Consider the following 21,041-nt stretch of genomic DNA (forward strand, 5'->3'; position numbering starts at 1 on the left):
CGAACCGCTTCATATACTCCGCGTATATTGAGGTTCGGCTCGGACCCTCGTGTAGACCAACTTTTTCGACATCGTAGCGGTCGTTTCGTTTCTGCTTCGTAACACGATAAGGGCCAAGGAATTTCTTGGCAATCTTCAAGTTGCACCCGAATTGAGTTCTGCTGATGGCCACCAAATCATCAACTTCGTAAACTTTCGCTTCCTTACGCTTTCGATCAAACTGTCGCTTCGAATTGATTTGTTCTTTTGCTATTTTAAGCCGCGCTTCAACACGCTCCGTTTCCCTTCCGTCGTCGAACAACCGCACATTTTCTTGCAAAATTATTTCCGCCAAACGTGTATCTTCAGGACTTCTCATATTGACCCCGAACAGCAAATGAAATGGGCTCCGGTCGATCGAATGTTGGTAGGAATTGTTTAGATAACGTTGTAAGCAAGCTACGTGACGATACCAGTTATCTGGATTATCTATTGACAATTTTGCCAATGCAGGGACGATAATACCATGAATCCTCTCAACTTTCCCATTACCTCGAGGGACTCCAGTTGTCGTTAAAAGGTGTTGAATCCCTTCACGTTCACAGTATTCCTGAAACATAGTGGATGTAAATGCTGCCCCTTAATCGGAAATTATTCGCATCGGATTACCGAAGCAAGTTTTTTGAGTTTCCAATTTTTTGAGAACTTCTTCAGCAGTCATTGATTTCACCAGGTAGATCCAGACGAATTTGGTGAAAGCGTCTACGACAGTGAATATGTAACGATAGTTCTTCTTAGATGCTGTTAGGGGACCGAGGAGATCAACGTGGTATGTCGACAGTGGAAGATCATCCTTGGGGATTGGATGCAGCAGTCCTTCCTTTTCCAGCCTTCCTAGCTGCCAGAATGCATGGGATGCAGTTCTCTATGAAACGTTCTAGTTTTGCTTGTAGATCTCGATCCAATACTCACGCTGGGTGAGTTCTTTCATCTTATTTGCCTTGAAATGTCCTTGCTCGTGTGCTTGCCGAATTACCGAATACTGCATCATACACGGTACCACCAGAAGTTTACCACCGGCGTGATACTTGTAGAGTACCGCATGGTCCACATCGAAATCGTCGAAATTCCCTTACTCCAGAGCTTTCATTATAGCTCGCAGTCTTTGGTCGTTACATTGGTTTGCTTTCACTTGCTCGATCACGTTGTTTTGCAGAATATGCACCGCTGGATAGCGGCAAAAGCATCAACGTGCTTCATGCGAATCCTGGGCGATGCTCTATTGTGTAGTCATATTCTTCCAATAGAAGAGCCCATCCTGCGATTCTCGGAGCAATGTCCTTCTTTTCCATCGTCATTTTGAACGCGGACCAATCGATCACGATCTTGAATGATACTCCGAGCAGGTACACCCTAAACTTTTTCAATGCTGACACGATTGCTAAAACTTCGAGTTCGTAGCTTGGGTAGTTAGCTTCCGCCGCTGAAGTTTTTCTGCTGTAGTATTGAACTGGATGGAAATCTACCGCATCTTGCTGCAACAAAACCCTGCTGGCATCCGTGTGCAGCTCCGTCACTGCTGATGATACAACGCCAAAGTTGGTCTTCTAGAAAGGGCATCCTTTAATTGCTCCACGGATCTTTTCTGCGCAGGACCAAACAAGAATACAGCGTCGTTTCTCAGCAAATCTGTAAACGGTTTTGCGATGGTTGAATAATTGGGTATAAACTTCCTGAAGTATCCAGTCAACTCCAAGAATCGCTGAATCTCCTTGAACGTTTTAGGCTTTAGATGTTGGTTTTATTGATCCATCCTCAACTTCGTAACCAAGGTATTCTATTTTCCGCATCAGGAACTGACACTTCGACCATTTTATTCTCAACCCGTGCTCCTCTGCAACCGCCAATATTATGGTCAACTTTTCTAACGCCTCTTGCTCATCTTTCGCCGGAATGAGAAGGTCGTCAATGTAGACGACTACGACCTTCTTTTTTTATCAAATCCCGAAATATGTGGTTTATGTATCGCTGAAAAACGGTCGGGGATGTGCTAAGACCAAATGGCGTGACAAGAAACTCGTACTGGCCAAATGGGGTTACAAACGACGTGTATTTACGACTGCTGTCGGCTACCGATGTACTCCGCCCTAGCAGCACAATTCACGTTGATTTGGTTGATATAACTCATATATGACCAAATTTAGTCTTATATGATAGACTGATTTACAACATGTGTGTTGCTCGGGCGATGTACTCGGTTGAATGATTCCATCTTTCAGCCATTGATCCACCTGCTTCTGAGCGATATTCTTCTCTAATGGAGCCAGTCGACGGGGAAGCTGTTGAATTGGCGTCTCATCTTTCAATACGATCTTCAATTCGACGTCCGATGATCGTGACACACGGGGATTGTAGTTGCTTATAAGGTTCAGTGTTTGTTCTTTTATTGTTGGATCAATTATATGCGCCAAGGGATCATCTTCACTTTGGTCTGCAGTATCAATGCAATGCACAAAATTGTCATCTTTTGGAAAGAATTTCGATCCTGTTACCGATACCTTCACATCACCGTATAACAACAAATTGCGACCTAACATTTCCATGTTAAGGTGTTCCATTGACATGACACTGAATTTCAGCGGCATTACTGTATCAGCGATCCGTATATGTAGCACTGCCGTTCCCAAGGTCCACACAGGGCCACTGAGTGTGTACAACTCCTGCTTTTCTTCTTCGTTCAACGGTAGGTTCAGCCTGTTATGCACGTCTTCACGAATAAGGGAAACGGAAGCCCCGCAGTCGAAGAACACTTGTTTAACATCTGCACCGACAATAACCGACAGGAATGTCCCACTATCAACCACAGATCTTTGATTGCACAATTTTACTGATCGGTTATCCTTCGGACATTCTCGCATAATATGTCCAGGCTCCTGGCACTTATAACAGACTGGACGTCTAACTTCTGCAGTACCACTTTTTGGTCGATATGCACTATCGTGATATTCGATGTTTGCATAGATGTGGAAATATCTTTACTATTTTTTATGTTTTGATAAATGCGTAGCTTCTCCTTGAAATCGGGGATCGTTTCTGCCCCATACATCACTGTTTTGTCCGCACTATTATCCACTATGCCGTTCACTGTGTATGATAGAATCGCCTCCGCTTCCAGGTCAGCTTTCGCACTGTTTCATGGGAACTTCTTCTCCTTTTCCGTAGTTGATCGTGGATTACTGCACTATTTTCTCGACAGTGAAACTCTGCCACAAGGTAGTCCTTCAATGCGTTCCAATTTGTAACATGACGCACTGTGTTTAATGAAGATTTCGCTAGTCCTACTAGTTTTCTTTTTGCCACAACGTACTTCCTTAATTCCGATAACCCAATCGACTCGGCCATTTCCTCGAAATCTTTAATCCACTTCAGTACTGGATAAAGTCAGTACCGGAGAACTCGTTGAACGCTGCTTCAACTTCCGAAACTATCAAATTGACGGTGGCGATTGTATTCGATTCAAAACGGGCGTTTGCTGTATCACCACGATGAACACAACTATTCACTGATCCATGTTCGCTATTGTCATCGAAAATATCATCTTCATCGCCACACCGGTTGCCACGTTGTCAATCACCATGTGGGATATTACGGTGTCTAATCTGCGTAATCGCACCGCGTTCACTATTACTCTCGAGAGAGTGTTCATTTTCAACATTTCGATAGTCACGTAATCCATCTCCTCGCATAGGAGCATTTTGCTGTGGTGTGCTGGATACGTGTGGACGAGCTCGAAGCTCGCCATTTGCACTATGTAATCTGTAGTTTTCTGCTCGCAACATGTTCATTTCACCTCGCACTTCTTCTAACTGGGTAGTAACGTTCGCCAACGTCATATTTGAAAAATTGAGCTGATCTACCAGTCGTGCGAGTGTTATCATTTGGGTTCGCATACTATGGGTGCCCATAAAGGGGAGGAGGAGGAGGATTGTTGTAGGGATTCATTCTTTAGCAATAGGCAGATCTGGCCATAGACGTTACTGGTCTGAAATCCTCTCTTATTTTTTTCAGTGGTATTAGTTTCGCACAATATTGAGAACGATTAACGAAGACGAACAATTGATTCTTCTGTTGTACAGAGTTATTGGTTTTGTCCACAGAACCACGTTTTTCGTTGCTCAATCGACTCAACTCAACCCCACACGGATATTATAGATAAATGACACTATATCACTAATTTAGTAGGTGGTATCATCACTACGGCTATGAACGACTTTATCACTAGCCTGCAAGCTACGATGATAAATGTTAAACACACGCTGAACCTCTTCAGTTACATACGGGTCATGTGCGTCGCGTGATTTCCCGGACGAGGAATTTCTACCGCAGACCACAGCTGACCACAGGGAATAACTATTTTCGGATCTCAAGACGACTGAAATAATTGGAATATCGTTACCGAATACTTTTAATACGATCTTAACGCGAACCAGTCTCTTGCAAGTCCATATGAGTACTGGCAATATAATTTCATATGAGGAATTCTCTGAACAAATTGAAAAATAAAGAAAAGAGAGTAGGGAATAAATAAATTTACTAGGGATGTTCACTTTGCTTTTGTCTCGACATACATATACGATATGTAGCATGCCGCGAGAGACTTTTTTCGCAAGCTGTCATGATAGAGAACTGATTCAGGAGGCTGTACCCCATGATAAATTTCTTTTCAGAAAGCTCCAAATGTTGGGGAGCAATGGCTCTGATGATGCATTTCAACGAGCAAAAACAAAGCGAGAATCACCATTTTTCTGTGGGGGCGTCCTATCCGATTCTGTTTTTTCGCACTTGTATAGAAGTTTGATAAATTTGTTATCATGGCTTGTTATGATTCGGAACAGTTTTTGCCTCTCTTTTATCGTTTTTCGTTATCTATTGAAAGCAATTTCCGCAAACCCAGCCATCGAGAAAATAGGACCATCCAAAATAGTCAAAAATTATTTAAGGCCATTTGATCAATATTAATATCAATATCATGTTCCATTGCACAGTGGCTAAAATCGTGTTATGAGCGCGTTTAATTAATAGTATCTTTATAATGCAATTTAGCGTAATGGTGTCTTCGATCAGTAAGTTTATGCGATTTTTTGGAGGTATTCAGTTTGGTTTTCAGAAAGTTTTAGATAATATTAAAATACGCCGTTTGGTGGCTATTTAGGTCTTTTTATCTTTAAAAAAAGTTATAACAGTTGGGTTTTTTAGTCATATTTGATATAACTGCAACTTAACAAGGGTCAAATTGTGGCAGACAATCTCATATGCATCATAAAGTACAAGTAATTGACTTTTATTAAATACCTGAACTGTAGAGTTCTAAGCAGATGTAAGGAATGTTTCATCAACAACCATTTCCTACTATACGAGTAAGAAATCAATCACCCTTCAAGGAGTTGATGAACTAATGCACCATGCGTCTCCATGTGCTTGTATGCTCATACATCGAACATGCTCAAAACTTGTTGGCATAAAAATCAATAAATCTCCAAAAGTAATGAAATTACGAACTTGGTGTCTTCGACAAAGTTTTGCAGGAGAACTTTTGCTACAACTTTAATGAAGAATCAATCTTTATATGTTGTGAAGTGCAAAAATAAATTTTTCATCTCTTTTTTAGGGGGATTGATCATAAGGAAGAATACCTCCAAAAAAGCGCGTCGACTTACTGATAAAATGTCTCGAAGACGCCATTACGTTAAATCACATAATAAGGATACTATCGCGGGCAGCAGGGACTATGTCCAAGGGCTTGACGATCCCTCCCAGGCCATCTGCGAGTTGTGGGGCTTGCCTAGGATGTGGTGGGGTTTGACAGTGGGCCCTGTTGCATGTATCCGCAAGTAGGTCCCACCAAAGCGACCGTGTGCCGCTCAAAGCGCACAAGCCCAAGTCCTGGTGTTAGGTGGGACGCTAAACAGCCCTGACACGACGGCCCTCCGACGAGACAGGAGGTTTGCGCAGGCCCAATAAGCCGCCTAGAAAACCAATCATTACGAACAATATAAGAGATAAGGCGACTCGATATAATCGGCAAAGACCTAGGCGACGAAGACAGGATCACGATTGGAAGCTTGGAACATGGAATTGCAAGTCGCTAGGTTTCGCAGGTTGCGACAGGATGATCTACGATGAATTACATCCCCGCAACTTCGACGTCGTGGCGCTGCAGGAGATTTGCTGGACAGGACAGAAAGTGTGGAAAAGCGGGCATCGAGCGGCTACCTTCTACCAAAGCTGTGGCACCACCAACGAGCTGGGAACCGGCTTCATAGTGCTGGGTAAGATGCGCCAACGCGTGATTGGGTGGCAGCCAATCAACGCAAGGATGTGCAAGCTGAGGATTAAAGGCCGTTTCTTCAACTATAGCATCATCAACGTGCACTGCCCACACGAAGGGAGACCCGACGACGAGAAAGAAGCGTTCTACGCACAGCTGGAACAGACATACGATGGATGCCCACTGCGGGACGTTAAAATCGTCATCAGCGACATGAACGCACAGGTAGGAAGGAGGAAATGTATAGACCGGTCATCGGACCGGATAGTCTACACCGTATCGAATGACAACGGCCAACGATGCATAAACTTCGCAGCCTCCCGCGGAATGGTAGTCGAAGCACCTTCTTTCCCCGCAAAAATCTCCACACGCCCACATGGAGATCACCTAACCAAGAGACGTAAAACCAAATCGATCCCGTTCTAATCGACGGTAAATTCTTCTCCGACATCACGAATGTCCGCACTTACCGCAGTGCGAATATTGAATCCGACCACTACCTCGTTGCAGTATGCCTGCGCTCAAAACTCTCGACGGTGTACAACACGCCTCGAAGTCAGACACCAGCTTAACATTGGGCGGCTACAAGACGGTAGACTAGCCCAAGAATACGCGCAGCAGCTGGAAGTGGCACTTCCAACGGAAGAGCAGCTAGGCGCAGCGTCTCTTGAAGATGGCTGGAGAGATATTCGATCCGCCATTGGTAGCACCGCAACCGCTGCACTAGGCACGGTGCCCCGGATCAGAGAAACGACTGGTATGACGGCGAATGTGAGCAGTTAGTGGAAGAGAAGAATGCAGCATGGGCGAGATTGCTGCAACACCGCACGAGGGCGAACGAGGGCACGATATAAACAGGCGCGGAACAGACAAAACTCGATTTTCCGGAGGAAAAAGCGCCAACAGGAAGATCGAGACCCTGAAGAAACGGAACAACTGTACCGCGCTAATAACACACGAAAGTTCTATGGGAAGTTAAACCGTTCACGTAAGGGCCACGTGCCACAGCCACAGATATGTGTAAGGACATAAACGGGAACCTTCTTACGAACGAGCGTGAGGTGATCCAAAGGTGGCGGCAGCACTACGAAGAACACCTGAATGGCGATGTGGCAGACGAAGATGGCGGTATGGTGATGGACCTGGGAGAACGCGCGCAGGACATAATTCTACCGGCTCCGGATCTCCAGGAAATCCAGGAGGAGATTGGCCGGCTGAAGAACAACAAAGTCCCTGGGGTTGACCAACTACCAGGAGAGCTATTTAAACACGGTGGTGAGGCACTGGCTGAAGCGCTGCACTGGGTCATTACCAAGATTTGGGAGGAGGAAGTTTTGCCGCAGGAGTGGATGGAAGGTGTCGTGTGTCCCATCTACAAAAGGGCGATAAGCTGGATTGTAGCAACTACCGCGCAATCACATTGCTGAACGCCGCCTACAAGGTACTCTCCCAAATTTTATGCCGTCGACTAGCACCAACTGCAAGGGAGTTCGTGGGGCAGTACCAGGCGGGTTTATGGGCGAACGCTCCACCACGGACCAGGTGTTCGCCATTCGCCAAGTACTGCAGAAATGCCGCGAATACAACGTGCCCACATCATCTATTCATCGACTTCAAAGCCGCATATGATACAATCGATCGGGACCAGCTATGGCAGCTAATGCACGAACACGGTTTTCCGGATAAACTGACACGGTTGATCAAAGCGACGATGGATCGGGTGATGTGCGTAGTTCGAGTTTCAGGGCATTCTCGAGTCCCTTCGAAACCCGCAGAGGGTTACGGCAAGGTGATGGTCTTTCGTGTTTGCTATTCAACATCGCTTTGGAAGGGTAATACGAAGAGCAGGGATTAACACGAGTGGTACAATTTTCAATAAGTCCGTCCAGCTATTTGGTTTCGCCGACGACATAGATATTATGGCACGCAACTTTGAGAAGATGGAGAAGCCTACATCAGACTGAAGAGGGAAGCTAAGCGGATCGGACTAGTCATCAACACGTCGAAGACAGAAGTACATGATAGGCAGAGGTTCAAGAGAAGACAATGTGAGCCACCCACCGCGAGTTTGCATCGGTGGTGACGAAATCGAGGTGGTAGAAGAATTTGTGTACTTGGGCTCACTGGTGACTGCCGAAAATGACACCAGCAGAGAAATTCGGAGACGCATAGTGGCTGGAAATCGTACGTACTTTGGACTCCGCAAGACGCTCCGATCGAATAGAGTTCGCCGCCGTACCAAACTGGCAATCTACAAAACGCTCATTAGACAGGTAGTCCTCTACGGACACGAGACCTGGACGATGCTCGTGGAGGACCAACGCGCACTTGGAGTTTTCGAAAGGAAAGTGCTGCGTACCATCTATGGTGGGGTACAGATGGCGGACGGTACGTGGAGGAGGCGAATGAACCACGAATTGCATCAGCTGTTGGGAGAACCATCCATCGTCCACACCGCCGAAATCGGACGACTGCGATGGGCCGGGCACGTAGCCAGAATGTCGGACAGTAACCCGGTAAAAATGGTTCTCGACAACGATCCGACGGGCACAAGAAGGCGAGGTGCGCAGCGGGCAAGGTGGATCGATCAGGTGGAAGATGACTTGCGGACCCTCCGTAGACTGCGTGGTTGGCGACGTGTAGCCATGGACCGAGCCGAATGGAGAAGACTCTTATATACCACACAGGCCACTTCGGCCTTAGTCTGAATAAATAAATAATAAGGATACTATTGAATAAACGCGCTAAAAACACGATTTTAGCCACTGTGCATTGGTTTGATATTTCGGTGCAAATGTTTGATATTGTTGCCTGTTATTTTATCCCTTATATCGATCAATTCCATATCATGTTTTGTTATTCAGTTCATGGCTTCTGACCGGGTATTTGTATTTGTATTTCGGCATCAATAATAAGTGGGATGATACTGATTTTGACCATGCATCAGTACTGAAGTTCAAACATATTTCGAATTCGTTTTTGTAGAGAGATCTGATTTCATTGCGTTTGGTATTTCGGAATCTCACCTTCACACAGAGCTCTAATCAGTCGCAGGGTTTAGCAGATCTATCAAATTCGTATTCGGTCCTTTCCTTATTAATCAGGTCTCTGGAGCTTGGAGATTCATGTCGTTGGCTTCGAAACCAGCCTAAGAATGAGTTACGTTTTTTTATAATTTAGTCCATTAACTCCATCCAAAAGATGTAAAAGATGGGTCATCTAAAAGCAAATTATAGTTGTTTCATACTCTTCCAAAAAATCACTCATAAGTATTAACAAGAAGAGTAAGAACTAGAGCACAGTGCGGTAGATCTTACTCTGTGATGCATCACCTAAAAAGTGTTTACCGAGCATTACAGGCTCCGGTAACTGCCTGGCTAATTATTTTACCTCCCAGGTCATTCATCTCCTCGGCAAGGGTCGTCTGACACCTTGGGATTCGGGGTTAGGGAGGTAATATTGTCAGCTTCAGTGTTGTACAGAGACTGTCGATATGGCCGAATTAACACCGTTACGCACTACTTCAGAGTATTCATATCCCAGGGTAACGGGTGAATGGATACTGGGGAGAACTTCTGGAGGAATTTGCTGAGGACCTTCTGGTGGTATTTTTTAAAATTATTAGAGGGTTTTTAGCCCAAAAAATTACGTCTTCTAAACGTATTTTGGAAGAACTGGAGGAAGAAATCTCTAAAGAAATTGCGAAGGAAAATCAGTGAGAAATTCTGGAAGGAACTCCGGGAAGAACGCTAGGAGGAATTGCGAAAAATAAAACTCCTGGAGGAAAACTCCGTGAAAAACTTGGGGAAGACTACACATATCTATGGTTGTTAATCCTTCTTTGAATCAACTAAATGACTGACTGGAATCGGTCAAATATTTTCACTCAGTAAATTGCAATTACCAATAACGGCGTGGACAACTACTTGTAATCAGTGAGGAAGATGGAAAGAATATTTGTAGGTGGTTCTTATTTTTTGAAGACCGAGTTTTCCTCTGAGTTCCAACAAAAACCAAAAAAAGCAACACAGATTCTAGTGTCGATCATTTCCTCGGTGGATCCCACAAACTGAGGAAGATCGCGCTTCTTTCGACAACAATACAAATAATACACGATCCTCCAAGCAATAATCAAATACCTTCACTTTTCTGCGACGAGAAAAGAAAAACAAACCATGCATTTCTGATGGCTTCTGTAAACTCTCAAGAATGTGGTGTTGTTCTTGTAGTGGAAAAACTCATGGAGGAAAAACCTCTGTTCAGTTGTTTCTGTAAATTATCAATGTCATTCAATAGTTTGTAAATAAAGGCTCCCCCAGACCCGAGCGAATATTGCGTCGCGTTTGTTTGGGGGAACTTTAATTCAATTCAGAGAAATATATTAAGCTCGTTTAGTGGAATGCATTAAACCGTCTAAGACGAATTAAGTACTGTCCATTTAATTCCACCAGTTAATTTACGTTATCTTTGCAGATACGTATTTCGACCACAACTGTGTGGTCGTCTTCAGTGTCTTGTACTTGACTCGACTTGAAGAAAACAATCGCAACTTACACTATTTATACTACGCTACACTTTAATTTAAAGTAATTTACTGTATAGGTAAATAAAAGTAGGCAAATAAGATTAGATTAGGTACCTAGCGTAGTATAAATAGTGTAAGTTGCGATTGTTTTCTTCAAATCAATCAATAATTTACTAATGAATCTGAAAACAATAACTGGTGAAATAAATGGACAATATAATCGTCTTAATAATTCAATCAGAAGCCTGAATTTCAAAATGTGTTGAAGGACGCACTTTTAAACGATGTTTTCAAACAAGTCTGCTTAACCGTTCGCTAAAATTGAAATTAGTATCACTAGTATCAGTATTTTGCAAGGGCAACAAAATAAAATTTCCATGAAGAATTTTAAATTTTCCATAAAAAAATTGAAAATTGCCAATAAAGAAATGAGGGTATGAGTAATAAAAAAAATTAAAATTTACACAAATAAAGCAAAATTTCAATAAACAATCAAGAATTTTCCACAAAACAAAAATAAATTAGCACTTTTAAAAGCAAAATTGCAATTTTCCATAAAGAAATCAAAATGTTCCACGGGAAAAATACAAAATTTCCATTAATAAATCAACATTAGCAAATTTTGTTTAATTACCAAATTTTCCACAAAATGAATATTTTTTCCATAAAAAATTGAAAACTTTCAAAAAAAAAAAATCAATAAAGAGCAATGAAAAAAAGAAGAAAATTTCCATAAAAAAAACAAAAAAGCAATAAAATTTTCCATAAACTTTAAACTCTTTTAAAGAAGGAGTCATCTATGGAAAATGCTCAGTTTTATTGCTTTTTATATTTTTTATGCAAATTTTCATCCTGTCCCATTGTTTGGCCAGATTGGACTGTGGGATCAGAAGTTTTGGCCAAAATACTATTTTCTATGCGAAAAACACGCTAAGAGACACTCACTCAACACAAATATGAATCAGTTTATAGCTTGAAGAGGCAAAATACGTAAACGGGACCCATAATTTCTTGGCGAAAAGGCTCACAAAATTGCTGACAGGTACTCAGAAATGATTCATAATAAACCACAGGCGGAGAAAGTTATTTCATGAAAAACATACTTGATAAAATCGGGTAAGTAGGTATACGTAAAAAGTGAGAAGGGAGTAAAGATGAAAAGTTAGAAGTGATAACAGAACAATTAGAAGAGAGTAGTGAGAAGTCAGAAAGGGGAAAAGTGAGAAATGAAAAGTGACAGGTGAGACGTGAGAGTAAGAAGCGAAAAGTGAGAAGTGAGAAGCAAGAAGGGAGAAATCGAAAATGAGAAGTGAGAAGTGAAAAATAAGGAAGAAAGAAAGTAGAGAAAACGAAGAAAGAAGGAAGAAAGAAAGAAGGAGGAAGAAAGATGAATGAAAAAAGGAAGAAAGAAGAAATAATGAAGGAAGAAAGAAGAAATAAGGAAAATGGAAAATGTAAGGAAGGAAGAAGTAAGAAAGAAGAACGAAGTGAGAAAGAAGGAAGAAGGAACAATAAAGGATGGAAGAAAAAAGAAAGATGGAAGATGGGAGAAGAAAGAGGGAATAAGGAAAAAGGAAGAACAAAGAAAGAAGAATGAAGAGGAAGAAAGAATGAACTCACTTCTCACTTTTCATTCGGCCTAGTGGCCTTCGTTCTAATGGCTTGACACTTTTTTACAGTCCCTGTACAATGTAGTCTTTTATTGCACCATTCGTAGAATGTGCTTATTTTGTTCTGGAATATGTTAAGGTCTCTCTGTTCCCTATTTCCAAAAAGAGCTTCATGTCATCTGCATAAATTAGTACTTTAAGTTTGTTAAGAAAATTATATTAAGCTTTTTAGTGGAATGTCTTCACTTGTCATAAGACGAGTTTGTACAATCCCGTTTAATTCCCCCACTTAATTGTACCTTGACAGATACGTATTTCGACCTCAACAGTAAGGCCGTCTTCAGTGTCTCGTACTTATACCAACTCGTCTTATGACAAGTGACTTTAAGTTAGTCAAGAATGAAGAAAATGTAGTTTACATATATTATGAATAATAGAGGTCCCAATTGAGAGCCCTGGAGAACACCGGAAGTGACTTGAATGAGTTTTGATCAATTGTTGTTAAATTTTCTATTAGTGATTCAACGTGGTTTCCTTTATCCATTGCATTGAGCGTATAATCAACAAATTCAAGTAAATTGGTTGAACTTGAACGCCTTTTAAAGAAGTCATGCTGCACGTCTGTAATTCGGTGTTTTACTTGTTGGAATAGTTTTTCGTTAACAATGGCCTCAAAAAGTTTTGGAATACAAGAGACACCACGATAATAACGTATGTCTGATTTTTAGCCAGATTTGAAAATATGTATCAAAAATGATTTTTTTCCATATATTTGGGAATTCTCCAGATTCTAGTGACATATTAAATAGCCAAAATAATGGAGCAATTAGTTCCATTGCTAGGGTTTTCATAAATAGAGGAGGGATTCTTTCAGGTCCAGGACCTTTAAAGGCGTCTAAACTTCGAAGGGCACAATATCCTGGATTTGAAGCTGATTCACCCCAACATCATTTGAAAAGTTTGAGTAGAATGCAAAATCAGTGGCGTAGCCACGGGGGTGGTTTTGGGCATAAAACCCCCCCCAGAGTCAACATTTTAGAAGAAACTTTCGAAAATTTTTTTCAGAAAACCCCCAGACCAATTTACTGGCTACGCCACTGTGCAAAATAATCATTTTCCGAAAATGTCGAATAGATTTTTTGGAAAAATCTGCAAAAAGGTAACAGTTCTTTTCAGAGCTATCCCCAATATTTCCGTCAAAATGCGTAATTGATGGAAAGTTACTAGATTTCAGTTTAACTTTTACGGAATTAAAGAAGTTCTTTGAACAGAGTTCAGTGCATGATTTCTCTTGTTTCGGACTGCAGAACGATCGCGCGAATATTTGTTCTGCATTGCGCGGCCGGTAATAAAAATCAGAGCAGTGCGTGATTTCTCTTGTTTCGGACTGCATAACGATAACGCGATCGGCCGAAATATTTGTTCTGCATTGCGCGGCCGGTAATAAGAACAAGTAAGCTATTGAACAAGTAAGTGCAGCGCGACGACTAACATCAGGAAAGAAATAAAATATCTATCTTGTGTTCAGTGGCTCATGCGCATGTCGCGCGCGGTCGAAAAAAGCGAGTTCTTCAATAGTTTGCTGTAACCATCGAGCAAGTGAGTACAGAGTGCTGCGCTTCCGCGCGGTCGTCCAAAACGCGAATCTCCTTAGCTTTCATATGCCACCGGGCGTGCATGGTTTTTAGCTTTTAACTCGTATTAGTGTTATTTCCCATCCCATAGATCGCATCGCTTACCAAGTGAATCCAGATAAATTATCCTTTGTAACTAAGACGATTTCCTATTCCAAGACAATCGTGGAGATGCAGAGGTATACTCAGTCTCTAAGTAGCAACGAGTCGGACTAACAAACCTTCCCTTCCTATATGGCTGTAAGGACGTGGCCGGTGCCGTTATTGACTTTAAATATTTGAGCTCCAGGAACGTGTACATTGAGAATGGGTAGCTAATCCAAGCCCATTCATTGTGTTCTCTGTACAATTTCGCAAGTTCAGTCAATCACGGAGTAGCAACTACGAATTGTGCGGTCATAATGCTCATGCTCATGCTCATTAAAGAAGTTCTTTGAACAGGACTTTATTTCACTCTCAGTTCTTAAATTGTAACCTTCAAAAGCGTCACCGATAGCGTAATTCAGCGGATCGCGTAAGTCTAAGTAAAATAATAAATTTTCATTACTGTTATGATTTTTGTAAATTTTGCGTGCCTTTTGCTTGCGATTTCTTAAGCTCTTAATTTGTCGGTCATACCAAATAGGGTATTTATTATTGTTATGACGTCGTTTTCGCTTTAGTGGAGTTTCTTGTGAAATTATTTCAGATAATAATCTGTAAAAAGTGCTAACAGCTGTTTCGACATTTTCTTCATTTCTTAAGACTATTTGCCAGTTTACACTGCTTAACCTATCTCGAATATTTTCATAATTCGCTTAATTGTACTCAAAGACATCCTCATACTCACAGTCGTCTCTTTGTTGGTCATGTATGAATAACGAGTATTCGATTGCAGTGTGGAACGCTTAATTTTTCCACAATGGATTTAGAGATTCTGTTACACAAAAATCTTCATAAATATTTGTCAACAAAAAGTCCAAATAGCAATTTTGGTTGTTTTTTATATGATTAATTTGATTCAGTCCTAAACTTGCAGACTTGTCAAAGATTAATTGCAAAGTTTCATTATCCCTAACGACTGGCAGTAGGATACATTCATTTTCAGAGTCTAGAATAAAGTCAGCATGGCGTTGGTTAAAGTCACCAGAGATGTGAACTTTAACCTCCGGTGGATGCTCTGATAGTATTTGGTCAGCGCATTCAAAAAAAGATTCGTAGTTATTTTTACATGCATGATTTGGTGGGAAATTCAAATATGTGCATTTCTCCAGCTATATGGATTTACCCAGAAATTCTTTGAATTTATTTGTTGTGAAGAATAAAGTTTGCCGAACTTGCTATCAGAACCCCCCACCGGACTTTTTCTGAGGCGTGAGAAAATTCCTGTCATCTCTGAATACATTGCTTCCAAAAATTTCTTCACTTCTAAAGCTTTCATCCCAGCTTGTTTCAGTTGCCAGAATGATCGAAGAGGATGAGCCTAATAAATTTTTGTATATATCCTTCATTTTTAATTACATATTAGGCACATGTTTTTTTTAATCGAAATAATTCGAAATAAAAATCAGTTTTCCTATTTTGGTGACAAAGATGAACCATGTTTTTAATTCTATTCCTTTGCGTTATCCAACTATTTTATTGCTACAAAGGTAGTTTTGTAAAAACGGAGAAATCAATTTTATTTTACGAGAAGTACAAAGGATTCTGTTTTTACACGATTTTTTTTTTCGCTCGTATGTTTGATCGTGTGACTTCAATTTACCACCAACATGTTTCAAAAAATCCTAAATAATTCAAAGAAAAATCACATGGTAATTAATATGCATTGTATATTTAGGATGGGTGCAAAATTGAGAAAGTGTAAATCGTGTAAAAACAGAATCCAGTGTATTTTATAAATTGAAAATTCGTGTCAAAGATCACGTAAAGAAAAAAAAATACATATTCAAGTTCCATGCACATTAACGTCATCCACATATCAATGCACAATGTTGAATTCATCAGTTTTAGATTTTAGAGTGCGTTCCAATTCTTGTGATTCATATTCCGTAGATATAACTCAGCACATTCAATGCCTTTCTCATTTCGAGTGTGTTTCACCAAAAAAAAACTGTCATATGACTCACCTGCTATCGGTGAAGTTCTTTCCATCCTTCTGCCACATTGGATTCTCCGCCCCCAAAAACCTGCAGGACAAAGTGCCATTTTTGCCTGCTAAAAAGTACCACGGTTCAACTGAAAATAGAAACAAAATGATGATTGAATGTTTAATGTCTTCAATGCTCTAATCATCTTCCAAGTGGATGCACTTGCCACGCTGAAATTAACGGTTAATTATTATCGTCACTTGGAAAGGGGGTGTATTGCAGTGGGAGTCAATTATTCTAGCAGAGAAGCATGTTGTGACACATCCACGCTGGACTAGTATGGGTTAAAATGCAAATATATGCAAGTTGGCGACGACTGAATGGGGCCATTAAGTTTTCCGCTAGTCCTTATGTGTCCAGTCAATGGCAATGTGGGGGCTAAAAGGGTTAAAGAGACACCTCCTTGGGAATAGAGCGCGCTCGTATCGTCGAAGAAGCAGTCACATACAAAATATGTTATTTCAGAAGGAGGCTCCCTCCCTCTATGGAGTCGTCGCCAGCCGACGACTTCGCCTCCTATGTGCATAAACAAGAAAGCATAGATGCGATGCGAATGTATACCTCTGGCTTGCTGTGATTGAGTGAGTGAGCGAATTGTGTGATTAGTTGAGAGTGAAAGAGATAAACTGAGTGTTGATGTTGCGGGAGGAGTGTGTATTGAGTGTAGAGGAAGTGTCGCACAGAATGAATGAAAAATGGGATTCCGATAGCGATTCGCACTACAGATTTTACCATGACTAACCACTCAAAACTGAAACACTTCATTAAAATTTGAACACTTCAAACCTACCTTTAGTGCCGGTAGCGTCGATTTCGGTAATGCAATGGCCCAAAGTGTAAATACAAACAACCAGAAAGCACAAGTGGGCTTGGTTCTTCCACATTGCTCTCCCTCTTGTTGCAATTGTGTAGGATCCCTGTTGTCGCCCGTCCGTCGTCGGTAGTAAGTCCGTACGTCGACCGTCTTTTTGCGTAGGGCTGCGCTCGCCGACTTATTGACTGAGTTTTGCACCGATAGCGAATCGGAAAAATGCCGGTATCGCAAATTCACATCGTTATCGCCCGTATTCCGCACCGAATCTACACAGTTCCACTCATGCCGGACCGTATCCAAGTTGATTATTTCGCGACAAAATAATGGAAAACAAAAACTGAAGGAGATTTGTCGAAAAGAATAATGGACACTCGCTCTCGCACTTCTATACTCTTTTTTGCCTTCTTTCTTCTGCCACTGATGGCCGTGCTTCTAAGTGCAACCCTGCAGAAAAGCAGGGAATCTGGATGTCTAAAGAGCGAGATGGCGAGATGAATCTGACAGCGCTGACGTCTGTCAGAATGGAACGAGGGGTATGAGTGACAATGATAGAATTGCAGCTGAGCTGCGATCATTCCATTAGGTCATCTTTGGTGATACTTTTTTTTTCTTAATTACTAACCGCTGACCCCAATACCAAAAAGCTCATTTTGAAGCCCCTTGGTAGTGGATACATCTATGAATTAAATGATATATGTCTCCTCATCCCCCTCGGATTTTTGGCTTAAAAATAATGAATACTAGCAAAAGATATTTTAGTTACAAGATAAACATTGTCGCTGTCCGGAACATCTTTTGCTGGCGAGGATAGGGGATATAAATGTCAATGAAGGAAAAATACATACGATTTGACAGTTACACAGAAAGAAAAGGTGCAGTGAAAATTACTATTATAGAGGGTTAAATTAAACGCTACACACCCACGATTTTCAGCTGACAATTCAATTGTTTTATTACAACTAAAAGAACAGTAATTTCTACTATGTTGGAATATTTCTACTTCCAATGCTTTTTACCATGTTTGTTTATGGTAATTCTGCCTTTTGTGCGGCATGTGATTCTACTATGATGGTATTTAAATTTGCAATAATAGTTTTTACTGTTACTCTTCGGTTTATGGTATACTTAAACGCATTTGTTACATTACATAACACTACCATACCAAAAATTCTCTAGTAATTACTTACAGTAAAATAACTTATTGGACATAGCAATTTAAATTGAATTTCTAACTGAAATTTGATTAAAAAAAATATCCAAAATATAGATTGTTATTATATTCATGGTATTTTAAATTCTATTTAAATTCTAATATGCTGTTCAATTTGATATTAGAAAACATTTGATATCAATTGTAACACTTGTATTATCATACATAATAGTAATCGAAAGGCTTTGATTTATTTCGTGGTTTTATTTGCAAATTTATACAAAAACTTCTTTAGCCTTATAAATTTCCTTACATCTACATTATATACGTGTATTGGTGGACCATCAAACAATGACACATTACAAATTTCAAAAAGTGTTTGGATTCAATGCACTTCAATTGACGCAAAATGGTATGAATAATCACCAACATACCATTCTTTTACAAACCAATAATAGTTCGTTTTCAAATACAAGCAAATCTTTGATTTCCTTATAATTCAATTCTGCGCATGTTATGTTCAGATTTAGTAACAAAATCTCCAATCTTATACTCTGTACCTTTGTATGTTGCAACTTTATAAATGTAAAATGCATCAGAAATCAAGTTTTCTCTGGACGATATCGTATTATAATAAGGTAATTCATTTATTTTAATATGCAATGCATTTTATATGAAATGTTTTGCTTGGTCTCTCCATATTTATCATATTTTGCATAAAGAACAAATTAGCCTTAATACATAATGTACGACATATGTTTTTTCTTGATGTGATGTTGCGACTATATTGCTTAAACATTTGATGCATGGCCTCGAATCTAAAACTTCATGTATGTATACCTAGGAGGACCAACCTTTTTAATGACATCAACATAATGCAATAGTATATGAAATTTTGGCTTCAACTTCGCACCGAATAATTGCTGATAGTGCGTATGGTGGTACATAATCTGTTCATGAAGTATGCTTAACATTTCATTATTGAAACGTGGGAGTAGCACTATATCTACTAATTCAACTAATGACATCATAAAATTCCAAACTTTGTCGTGCTGAGGGAATCAAATCTCCAAAATTAATGGAAAATATCAGAACTAAAAGCATCATCTCACGTGCGGTCATTTGTATGAGGATGAATTTAATTTTTATTTGAGTGTGTAATAGTCTTGATTGTCTTTGTTGTTTCTCAGTCCTGCCATAATCAAAACATTTTGTATGCGATAATTGATTATACTCAATGAGATTCTTAGCGTTTTAATCATATGTTCAAAAACAAGCTAATGAGATCGAAAAGCACATATACCATGCGAGAAGAAATCATTAGCATGACGTCAACAACAACAAAGTCTCCAGCATGATAATGCTGAAGCCTATTAAAACCACATTATCTTTAATTCAGCTGACTCTTTGGAACTTTTAGTTAAATCAATAGCATAATTTTCCTTATTACCGGATTAAGTTGGGATCTAAAATGACGGGATTGTCTTTTTGCATTCATTTACTTATTCAGTGTACAAAATCTGCAGTTACAACAGTGAGTTGAAAAGATGTGACATACCTTATGAAGTTGGTTGCCCTAAATTATCACCAGAATAGCCATTAGCACAAGTACCTCTTACAGGTTTATTCTCTATGTTAGTTTCAATACCATCCTTTTCAAGCTCAATTAATATATTTACAAGGTCGCTTTAATGCTGTCGATGGTCCACGTTCTGCAATGTCAGTTGGCTTTTACAGATCCAACGGTGAAAATACAAACTTATAAAAAATATAACAAATAATGAGGATGGTATTGTTGAAGTAAACTGTAATACAGACCACACACTTTGTGGGTTCCAGAATGAGCTCCTATTGCATCATTCAGCTCTGCTTCATCAAATTGCAGGAATTAAGAATGACCAATTGTTCACTGTGCCTTAGGCTTTATTACTTTTCCATAACGTTACATGTAACAACATTCGATATGTCGTTAGTCTGCTCTGATCTTGTCATATTATGCATCGTTTGCTCTAACATGGATGATTTTTCAAAAAACTTTTAGTTGGAATTTAATTTACTTAAAGCAACCTTTCAACACAACATTCCTTCTTCACGCATCTTTATATTTGAATTTCTTGAGGAACTTCTAGCATATTCAAAGTTTTCTAATTGGTGATTCAACCTATGTCGTGCATATGAAATTAAAGGATCTACATAAATCCTTAGAAGCTCCAACATTCATAGGATCTTCTCTAATATCTGCTATTTTTGACAATGGTATCTGGTATTGAGGTACAACAATGTCTTCGGTAATGTTATGTTGCGGATTCGATGACATCTTTTCTAGAAATGAATTTTTTTGCTAAGTAAACTTGTTGTAAAACTTGAAAAGAACTCTCTTAACCTACTTCTTATTTGTCTTTCTTCATCTTTTGCATTATGATGGCATAAATATTTTCAGTCATCTCATCTACTGTATTATCTCTCGTAGCGTGATCATCTTCAATCGCTTTTACTCGAAATGGTACTTCTGTTACGTCCCGCAACTTTCAGGTTGATGAGTCGCGATAATATCAACTCCATCTTCAGGATGTTTTTTGTACACAAGCGCTGCTTGTTTGAAACAGCGAAAAATGACATGAGATGTTATGTGGCGTTTGAAGCGATGCACATCTTTGAAAAATCGTTGTAGAGGTTTACATGCGAGGGTGCACTTAAAATTCGCAATGATCTTAGAACTCCATGTTCCACATGAATATGTTGCAGTAAATTATCGAAGTTGGGAAAGAAGTTGTAGCAGAGTGTAACGGTCCAGTACTTTATCTCTCCTCCGTGGAGAGATTCTAAATATGCAATTAATTGGAAGCAGCTGATTGTTCTTGGACTTTTCCTT

At 40.0% G+C, this 21,041-nt stretch overlaps 1 protein-coding gene across 2 annotated transcripts in view; it reads right to left on the reverse strand.

Annotated features, from left to right (window-relative positions):
• LOC134224116 (tyrosine-protein phosphatase 69D) overlaps nt 1-17,441 on the reverse strand; it is a 44,592-nt gene extending 27,151 nt beyond the window's left edge. For both annotated transcript variants that reach the window (XM_062703374.1, XM_062703373.1), the window contains exons 1-2: nt 16,996-17,441; nt 16,185-16,293 (exon numbers count right to left, since the gene is read on the reverse strand). In XM_062703374.1, the coding sequence (XP_062559358.1) occupies nt 16,185-16,293; nt 16,996-17,089 (203 nt within the window). In that variant the 5' untranslated portion in view covers nt 17,090-17,441. The remainder of the gene's footprint in view (nt 1-16,184; nt 16,294-16,995) is intronic.
• Between the last annotated feature and the right edge of the window lie 3,600 nt (nt 17,442-21,041).

The sequence above is a fragment of the Armigeres subalbatus genome, chromosome 3 (genome assembly GCF_024139115.2).
Source record: "Armigeres subalbatus isolate Guangzhou_Male chromosome 3, GZ_Asu_2, whole genome shotgun sequence".
Taxonomy (NCBI): domain Eukaryota; kingdom Metazoa; phylum Arthropoda; class Insecta; order Diptera; family Culicidae; genus Armigeres; species Armigeres subalbatus.